Genomic DNA, 10,988 nt, shown 5'->3' on the forward strand with positions numbered 1-10,988 from the left:
CATGCTCAGCGCTGATTTTCATATCTTAAAAAAAACAGATGCATAAGCGGTGAATTTCTGCAGTTCACACGTATGGATTCTGTCATTCGGTCATCTGTAGCAGGGAACACTTCATAAAAAGTCAAACTGGTTAAGTGGAGTTTAAAAAAAAACACAGTGATGATGATGATTATTATTTTTAAGGAAAACACGAACTATTCAGACGTCTCGCTGGTGTGTAAAGTGTTGCCTGGCCTGGCTCCGCCCCCACTGACTAATTTCATTAAACAAAACCAGAAGTTGTCCAGGAGGATGCAATCTGTAAAAGAAATACATTTACAATTTACAGGAAGTTTTCTAAATCGTTTACAATTCTGCATGGTGATTAAATGACTTGGAGATCAGTGTGTTAAATTTATGTCTTGAACTATTTGTTGAGCAACTTTTTCAGCCATTATTTTACAACTTAGAAAATCCTATTTATTTATATCATTTTTGCCTCGTTTCATCAACCTTCCAGAATTGAAACTCTTTGGCAAAAATCTCTGATGTTTCCATGTTAAACTTTAGGATTATGGTGCCTCAGTTAAAAACTGAGTTTATGTCAAAGTGTAAAACGGTTCCAGTTCAGAACCTAAAGCTAAAGATCCAAATCAACCTCAGACTAATTTAGTTCCCCTTAATAAAAACCACTCTTATTTTCAAATTTAGATTCAGTGACAGACTTGATCCTAATCTAATCCAGCAGAGTTGTTTTAATTGGTCCGTTTAGGGATCGTTTGTGCAATGTTTGGCAGCTTAATGCATTAAGTCGCTGCAGCCACTGAGACTGTAGAAACCTCTACTGTGGATGCAGCTGATGGACAGACGGTCGACTCGTTTCCGGTCACCTGTTTGTTCAGAGAAGTCATCAGGAATGTCAGGAAAACGGATTGTTTTCGGTGATAATGCACGGCGTGCTGCTAGCTCTGGTGATGACCTGTTAGCAGTTCCTCCGGTTGAATAAAAGTCCACTGAGGGCATTCTGAAGCTTGTATATGAAAAAAAAAAAAAAAGAAAAAAAAAGACGTCAGTCCACCTTATAACTCAGGTCTGCTGAATGATGATGAAACTCTGATTGTGGGACATTCATTAATATAAAAACTGTGGCGAAATGGAAAAGAGAAATGTCAAAGAACTTCATTGGGCTGTAGATCAGAGATGCTGTGGCAGCTTAGAGGAATCGGTGGTCAGGTCCACAAGGGTCAAACACCATGTTTGTGTGCGAGAAGTTAAGATCATGTTTTTGGACTGTGGGAGGAAGCCGGAGTACCCAAAGAGAACCCACCATGCACAGGGAGAACATGCAAACTCCATGCAGTAAGACCCGGGCCCGGGCATCAAACCCAGAACCTTCTTGCTGCAAGGCAACGGCTCCACCAACTGCGCCACTGTGCAGCCAACTTTATTAACAAAGTATATTCTAGTCTAGTCTATAAATCCAATGATTTTTAAATAGCTTCATGTAAACCAACCAAGATGTGTGTGTGTTTTTTTTTAATAATATACCAAAACACTTTTCCTGCTTTTCTACGTTTTCTTCAGCTCCCATAAAGTTTTACCTTCTGTGACCTGAGCTACTTCCACTCATTTCTGGTGTAAATAACCAATCCCAGTAAAAACAACAACAACAAAAAGAAAAAAAAAACAAAGTTGATCATAACATGAATTATTTATAACATGATGTTATTTATTCCTGCATTTTTTTTCAATACTTTTTTCCCCAGCGCAAAATAAATCATCTAAAAGACATATTATAAGACATATGTCTTTATAAGACATATAAAGACATATATGTCTTTATATGTCTTATAATATGTCTTTAATATATAAAGGCATATTATTAGGACTTTCAGTTGTAATTTGATCATGTGGGCCCCATCGGGCCACCCCCGATCTGGCAGTGGCCCTGGTCCGAGCATTACCTTTTTTATTTTTTATTTTTTGAGTTAATTATATATGTGCTGTTGCTAATTTTTAAAAACATAACTTGCTATCCTTCTTTACTTGTTGCCTTAAAGGTCTTAAGCACTTCTCCTTTCTTGTTTTTTTTTTTCTTATGATTTCTTTAAAAGATTTCCACTGAGACAACCTTGGAAGAGCAGGCAGTCTGTGATATTGATTTTTAAGCTCGAATTTCTCCTCTCTCTCTCTCTGACATTAGTACATTATAAGATTCTCAAAGTCTTTTTTTTCCCCTCTTGCTGCTCTGTCGGACTGCTTTTCAGTGGATGTTTGACAGGCTGTACACAAGTCTGGAAGGCTTTAGGAGAAGGGAGGGCAAGAAGGAGAAGATGAATTTTGTATCAACTTGATTCCCCTCTGCGTTCGGTTCTGTCTGCTCAACAGTTGTCCAGTTGTAAGGCAGATCGGGTGGAAAAACATCTGCGCAGGAATCGCTAATAAACCCTAAAGCAACTTTTACGAGGCAAAAGTTGGATTTTAAGAGAACCTGAGATGATTTGATCACCAGGAGTTTGTAGCTGAATGGCACCCTGCCTGTGCTCCTTCTTTTTGTTCTGCAAAAAAAAAAGAAGATAGACAAAAGGAATAAAGACTTCGTTTGTCTCAAAGTTTTTCAAAGGAATCTGCAGTCTGAATAATTCAGGTCAGGTTTGATCAGACAGCATTTTAGAAAGGGACCCACCAATTTACTTTTTTTTTTTCACTTCAGATATCGGTACCGATATCTGAGGTTTAGAATCGGCCAATACCGAGCCGAATTGACTAATTTTTTTTTTTTTTTTTTTTGAAACACGGCCTAAATTATAAACTTATCTCACACGTAAATACACCAACAGTTTCACAAGCTTGGTCAACCATGTAAAAACAACAACCTTAATTTGTTCAGTCAGCATAATTAGAAGTAAAACAGACAATGTAAAATAAATAAGTAAACTGAAACTGACAAAAACAAAAGGATGACTACCTTGTTCAAAAGTAAACTGCAACAAACTTTCAAATGGTTCAGAAAGTGGAATTAGGAGTTCCACATATAATGTAGAATAAATAATAAATCATGATGTTGCTCAGAGCACAAAGCATAGGATTACACTAAATAGATCTGCCCTCATGACTGACACCAAAAACCAATCTAGAATTTTTTGTCAGTATCGGGACGATAGAGATGCTATCGGATTGGTGCATCTCTGAATTACATTCTAGATTCCTGGAAGAAAATGAGCACAAATAAATAAACACATTTTACTGAACCTCAGTGAACCGTCAACCTTTCTTACAATTTTATGTCCATCTGATAAGGACATGAACTACGAAGAAGCAATGTGGCTCAACTTAAAAACAGATGTTCAGGCACCACCACTGCTGTGCCACAGCCATATTAGTTTTTAGTTTTATTTATTTCAAACACATTCACCATTCAAATACCGTAATAAAATGTATTTGATAAGTGTTTGAAAAGCAGGTAGGCAGAAACTTACTTAAACGGTCATGTAAGACTTGCTGATGCTCACAAAGTAACAAAAAGCTGTAAGAGCATCAAAAGTCATGTCTGGGCCACTCGTTACCCTTTTGTAAATATAGAATAATATTAGAAATAAGTAGAAAATCAATGTAGCAGACGTGGCAGTGATATGCTAATTCTAACTAATGAATCGTATTCCTTACAGGAAAGTTTGAAAAATATTGTGACTTAGACTGAAACGAGGACTAGAATATGGAAAGTAAATGACTGGGGAGGGGGAAAAAATCTTAGATTTTTTTTTAAAACTGTTTTTCTTTGGAGAATCTGTGGTAAGTTTCAATATTCAATATTTCTCTGGTCTTGTTTTCAGCACTTGTGCTCACTTTCTTTTGAAATCCTGACATTCATTGATCAAAAATGAAAACATGTCAATATTATTTTCTTTTTTGTTTCTTTACAAGTTTGAAAAATATTTTGTGGTCAAATATTTTGGAGTTCCTGAAATTCCTCTGTTGATAATCGGCTGTAGGTTGGTGCTTTTCAGAGCATCTATCCTCCCACAAGTCTAACACTAAGTAAACATCAGAACTTCTAAATCTTTTTTTAATTTTAGATGTTTGTTGAACTAGTGGGAAAGAGATTCATCTTGCAAAAGTGTTGAAACTGAAATATTTCACGTTGTGACGTTACAGCCACAAACTTGATCAATTTTGCAAGCATCTGATATAGCAAACCAGTGATGAACACAAAGATAATTTATCTTTATCTGCTCAACATTAACTTGAGCGCTCAATATTTTTTCAGCAGTAAATCATAGATTTGAAATATTAAAAGGATCTTGCACATTTTTCATAAAGAAAGGCCTAGAACATACATTTTATGTAGGGATGCACCAATACGACTATTTGGGCCGATATCGATATCTTAAATTACTATTGCAGTTATATGCAGTTTACTGATATTATGTATATTGCACTACCATTTCAACATCTTTGGGGAAACAACCCCCACCAGAAACAGACGGCAACAACATAAAATTAACATTGGTTGTTCATATCAGCCCCGTTCTAATTATTGGACCAATAAAGAAATGTTAAAAAATGCCTAATATATGATGATTCCAATGTTGGTGCCGATATATCGTACATCTCTAATTTCATGGGTCCATTTCTTTCTATTTTATTAATCTATATAAAATATCTTTAGCTTATTTTAAGGAGGAAGAACATGATACGGTCAGTCAATTTGAAAATTGCTTAAGGGAGAGTGTTTCGATTCTTGAAGGCATGTTTGAGGAATCCTTAAATCTCCAATTTCAACTATCTGGGGTTACCTAAGCGCTTGGTTTCACTATTTCCACGAAGCTCCTCCTCTGACCCGCAGTATCTAGTTGAGCATTCGCTTCACAGAGCAACCCCGCCCCAGTCAGCAATTAGCAAACACCTGGTGGAACTGCGATTCTAGTGAGCTCATCATAGTTACTGCTTCTCAATCCAACGCTCCTAAGGATGTTTGTTAACGGCGTCGTGGAAGAAAGATTGTTGTGACTTCCTGAAGGCAAAGTGTTGGAAAGAGCAGGAGATTCTTAAAGAGACAGAAGCCCAATTTTAAGGCGACAAACTGCAAAGTTGAAGCTTTCTAATGTCTCTTTCTATAAAAGACTGGATGAAAAAAGTCTTCAGGGCAGGTTTGTTTACAGACGCTTAAGCATCTTTTTTATTTGTTGTTTTCTGTGTTTTATCTTGGATATTTAAAATGTGTTTAAAGTTAGAAATGAAAGTTTCTCACCTTTTGACAGGGTGTACTTGTACTATTATGTCGTTGCCTTTGTATTACTTGAAAATTATCTTAAAATGAAAATACTATTGTTTATTGCAATACCTTCTGGGACAATTTATTGACTAACAAAAGTCAATGTAAGAGCTATAGTCAAATGCAGCAGGCGGAGCTCTTTATCTGGATGTTTGTTCTACGATGGTTTATTTTGATAATCACCCATCAAAGCTAGATTTGGTTTTTCTTTCACTTCATAATTATACGCCAACATGTATTTGTCTTACATAGAATTGCAATAAAAGTTTTGATTTGTCAAAATGTAGAAAATGTTATAGTTTGGTAACAAATTTTAACTTGACCGTGCATTTTGTAAAGGATATCAAAATATTCATTCGGTATGAACTTAAACCCTGATTTTATTCATTTTTTATTCCATGGGATTAATTCCTGTCACTTTCACTTTTTCAACAAGAAGCTGTGAATTTCAACACTTGTAAGGAGTCGTGTTAAAATTCGACTCATAAATTTTATGAGTTGAATTTATCTAATTTATGAGTCGATTGTTGCACAGTGATCGTTCACTGTGCAACAATCACAGTGAAAGAAAACACTCAGTTGTTCCATTACTCGTTCATTTATTTGGCGCTAAGACACAATAAACATTGTCTCAAGGCACTTTATAAAAAATGATTCCAATTCAATCGCACATCAGTTCCAGTTGATTCTGGTTATCAAATGGTACATTAAGCTCAATTAAATATTCAAAGTAGTTCAAAAAGTTTCCATCTAAGGAAACCCGGCAGGTCAGTTAGGACCTGAGCTCTGACTGTACCCACAGTCTGTAGCTTAAGGAGGATCGATGTCCACAAGGAGCCAATTTCTTGAAATCTGCCCAGCAGAACTTTCTACATTAACAAACTGAAACCTTTCTGAAACACAGACGGAACGGCGAGCATGTGAAAGACGGTGAGAGCTGCCAGACCTGGTCAGAGCTGACATTGGTTAGGATAGAGAAATTCCTCAATGGGCTCATAAAACAGGAGCGAAGGGGAAAAATGAGGGAGGATCTAAGAAAGTAAAGGAGAAGAAGAAGAAAGAGAAGAAGAAGCAAAATTGATTGTTTGGATGAATGATGCTTGGCACTGAGCTGTAACAAAGCGACTGTGTCTTCGCTGAAAATCTACGACGCTTCCTCCAGCGATCAATGCTCCTCCATTGTGAGAGACGTCGCGAGGTGCCAGGACGGTGCGTTCGTGCGCCCTCGTTCAAATCGATTTCTGCTCCTCCTCCTGCTTGTGAGATCCTCCACTTTGGCAACCGACATTTTGCAACAAAATTCACCTTCTTCTTTGCAGTAATCCCTGCTTTGCAACTTTTTTTCTTTTCTTTTTGACTCCTTCACCTCTCCTCAGCTCCTGTTTGGTATTCTCCTCCTGCCTGTCTGGCTGAGCTAATATTTTCTCCCTCAGTTCTGAGGAGGAACGGCTCCGAATTCCCATTTCTGTCTCTGCGAGTGTGTTCCTGCATGCAGCCGGCCGCCTTCTGCCACAAGTGGACTCTGCACGCCGCCAGTGAATTAACCTTGCACCGCTGAGCCAATGTGCAGCATACTGAATCAGTGCACACACACGCGCGCGCTCACACACACAGGTGAGAAGAGAAATGGCTCGAAACAAGAGAGGAAGTGATTATAAATGTACATGGTGTTGGCAGAAGCAGCACCTGACCTAAGTGAAGTTAATTTGTTGTGGCGGTGCGGAGCACAGAGAAGCAAAAACAGAACAGCAGCGCGTTGGCAGAGCCGCCGGAATGACAAGCTGGGCAAAGGATGGAAGGAAATGAAATATGTTTCTGAAAAAAAAGGAGTGAAAAGTAGAGATGCGAATCTTTCAGTGTCAGATTCGATTCTGATTTTTAGTGTCACTATTTGATTCAGAAATGGCTTTTGATTCGAATATTTGAGGAACGATTTGCGATTCAGAAACAATTTTTGATTCAGAAACTAGTTTTTCTATTTAGACATTCTAGAGATTCTGTTTAAATGATGTGACTGACGGCGTAAACAAATACATTTGTTTGAAACTCTTCCATAAGGTTCTGTAATGCATCAAATTCCATCAGCTTACCCGTATACTGAAACAAAAATAGGTTTGAGCATCAAATTATGCGTCTTAATTCCCCAGCGTTAGGTCAGCTTAACTTTCTGACTTTTCCTTAAGTTAAAAAAAGTATTTATTCAAAATGCATGCAGTTGGAGAGACGACCTTCTACGGTGTCAGAGTGGATGCGTAACGCAGCATACTCTCAAATCGGAGTGGCAGTGACGTAGAACATAAAGAGTGTTTTGAATCGATTCAGAATTCCCAGGATGAGGAATTGCACTTTTCTACAGAATAAAATTTTTTCTACACCTGTAACGTAAAGTGTTTGAGTGTGAATAATGCTGAATTTGTGTCCCAAGTAGTTCCAAATGTTCGAATGCCTTCAGATTGATGAATGTACCCGTGATGACTCGGGGAAAGAGGCTGGCGTGAGACTTCCAGAACAATCACATCTTTCCTCAGTCTTGTGTTTTCCCATTGAACTCTTTGGCTGGATCAACACTTCTTCTCAGTAGGTGGCATGAAAACGCACAGGCACGGCGACTGGGACAGTTCTAGAAAGAGTCAGCGGTTTTTATTTTGTTTTCACACCGTAAAACAATAAGACGTCTGAGGATTCAGCTGCTGCGTCTCATTTAGTCAGAGTATTTCCTTTCACAACTGTATTACGTTCCCTCGGATAAAAGCGTTTTTGTCTCCCACCCAACCTGCTGCGTAACCAGAGACATGATGAAATCCTAAAGAGTGAAAATATTCTGCGTAACCAGCCGAGAGAAAAGTGTTTTTTTGCCATTGTTTGTTTTTACAACTGGGATCAGACAGCAGAAAATGAATGAAAAATGCCGGCCGGTTAGAAACAGTTGAACCATACCACACATCCAATTTAAAAGAAACATAAATCCCATGCTGGCAGCATTTTTTTATTATTATTATTATTTCAGAGAGAGCTGTGAGATCTTTTCAAGGCAGTTGGAGGATACGCACTTTGACATGCAGTGCGATTCAGTCTCCAGTTTATGATCCAGTTGAACAGACAGAGGAACAAAAACATGTCTGCTGTACTTTCTGCTGGTCCCATGCGTTTGTTTTCCATTGCTTGCTGTTTGTCTGAAGTTAATCCACGCTGTCATCACTGCAACAACACAAAATCTTACCAAATATTTTTAGTCTAGTTTCCAGTGAAAATATCTTAGTACACTTGAAATAAGATAAAGCTAACTTACAACTTTTCATCACAATATAGGCTGTTATTTTAAGTCAACAATTCCTTAATGTTGATGGAAAAAGTGCTAGTTCCATTAACAGATTATTTAACTTATAGCAAGGCATTTTTCTCTTGTGTGAAACTAGTAATTTTACATCAATATTAAGGAATTATTGACTTAAACCAATCTCCTATATCTTGCAGAAAAGTTACTTGTGAATTTGTTTTGTCTGGTTTCAACTCTGAATGTTTTCACATCTGACAATCTGGTAGTTTCGGGTTAGATTTGGGACCAAAATTGCATCATTTTCAGCTGGTGTGGTTAAGTTTCACACAAATGAACCAAACCCTTTGAAAAACCTGTTCGCCTCCTCACCTGTGGTGGCACTGCAGCAAAAACTACTGAAGGAAACACTGACTGGAACTTGTCTTTTGTCTGGTAAAAAAACCCACAAGATTTCTCGTGCTAGTATTAGGCACTTTAAGCTATGATTCAATCCAATGTTTGCTTTGGTTGTATTTACCCAGAATGCTCTGCGATGTAGTCCTCTTCAGTGCACTTCTTTCTTTTGGATTGGACTCAGAGTTCGATTGCACATCCCCAAACAAACCAAACTTTCCAGGCAAATGAAGTAGAGTTCGATTAAAGCGGACTAAATAGAGCTTCCGTAAATACACCCTAAGATAGTTGCAGTAGAAACTTAACAAAAATACTTAGATTTTGTGTTTTTGCGATGGTGAGACTACAATTTAAAATAAATTCATGTAACCTTTCTGTGTCTTGTAGGCATCGTGTCCCTGATCTCCTTGGCTGTCCTCTCCTATGAGCGCTACAGCACCATGATAACCCCGACCGAGGCCGACTCCTCCAACTACCGCAAGACCTCCCTGGGCATCCTCTTGTCCTGGGTCTACTCCCTCTTATGGACCCTTCCACCGCTCTTTGGCTGGAGCCACTACGGTCCAGAGGGTCCCGGAACCACCTGCTCAGTCGACTGGACAGCAAAGACAGCAAACAACATGTCTTACATCATCTGCCTGTTTGTGTTCTGCCTCATCGGACCTTTCCTGGTGATCGTCTACTGCTACGGGAAACTGTTGTATGCCATTAAACAGGTGAGTCACACAGGACAGCCAATGGCTACTTTTCTTAATTATATGGTCAATTCAATTGCGCAGTTTGACATTTTGAAAATAAACTTGCTTAACAAACAGGATTTCTCCCAGTGTTTTATAAGCCTGGCGGGCCCACAGGCCTTATTTGCCACCCCACCAGGCTAAGTGTTGTTTATTTTGAATAGGGTTTATATAGACTAGTGACAGTAAAGACAGTGACAGTTAAATGCGTCAACTATAAACCTAACTTAGAGTTGACTTATTGAACTGGATGGTAGGGGGTGCCATCCCTGCACCTGCCCATTGGCCTCACATGCTATTATTTCCAAATTATAACACCTGATTGTGCACTTCCAAATCTTTGTAACTTTTAAAAAATTTTTTAGCTCAAATACACAGTGGGCTGCTTTTGGACTGCCCTAGAATCTACCCCATCAGGCTTAGCATGTTTTCTGGGGGAAACCTTGGAGGAAATATGCCAAGAAAAAAACTCTTGTTTTTAGATAAAACGTTTTGCCGGTAGGGTGAAGTGGTTTCCAGCCATATCAAAATTTTGCAAAACTGCAATGGAAACGCTTTTCTTTTTTTCACTTTACATGAGTCATGTGATCAACAACCGGATGTTGCCACTGGTGCAAACCACGAAGAAGAAGACAACATCAGGAAGTAGTTGAAGGATGATGGCGGGATAATGACTTATTGGGTAAACAAACTTATTCACAAGTGATTTTTATTGTTTTTTATTACTGGAATATTAAAGTTTTGCACACATTCGCAATATAAACCAGAAATTGAAGTGGGTCACTCGAAATAACTGAAAAACTATAAGAGCTAGAGGAATGAAACTTGGCACAGAGAGTACTCTTGGGGGGATCCACAACTCCACAAAGTTTGGTGGGCGTGGCTCCTTCCTTTCGTATAGCTGCCATGGAAACGACCTCTCTGAAAAACGGGTCACTCAAAAACTGAAAAACTATAAGAGCTAGAGGAATGAAAATTGGCACAGAGAGTACTCTTGGGGGGATCCACAACTCCACAAAGTTTGGTGGGCGTGGCTCCTTCCTTTCGTATAGCTGCCATGGAAACGACCTCTCTGAAAAACGGGTCACTCGAAATAACTGAAAAACTATAAGAGCTAGAGGAATGAAAATTGGCACAGAGAGTACTCTTGGGGGGATCCACAACTCCACAAAGTTTGGTGGGCGTGGCTCCTTCCTTTCGGATAGCTGCCATGGAAACGACCTCTCTGAAAAACGGGTCACTCGAAATAACTGAAAAACTATAAGAGCTAGAGGAATGAAAATTGGCACAGAGAGTACTCTTGGGGGGATCCACAACTCCACAAAGT

General features: G+C 38.7%; 1 protein-coding gene across 1 annotated transcript in view; it reads left to right on the forward strand.

Moving 5' to 3' along the window:
* Positions 1-10,988, forward strand: part of LOC103140052 (vertebrate ancient opsin-like) — a 69,306-nt gene that overhangs the window by 1,022 nt on the left and 57,296 nt on the right. Inside the window, exon 2 of the mRNA XM_016672917.1 lies at positions 9,312-9,640. Within this exon, the coding sequence (XP_016528403.1) occupies positions 9,312-9,640 (329 nt within the window). The remainder of the gene's footprint in view (positions 1-9,311; positions 9,641-10,988) is intronic.

The sequence above is a fragment of the Poecilia formosa genome, unplaced genomic scaffold, assembly GCF_000485575.1.
Source record: "Poecilia formosa unplaced genomic scaffold, Poecilia_formosa-5.1.2 Scaffold67, whole genome shotgun sequence".
NCBI lineage: Eukaryota > Metazoa > Chordata > Actinopteri > Cyprinodontiformes > Poeciliidae > Poecilia > Poecilia formosa.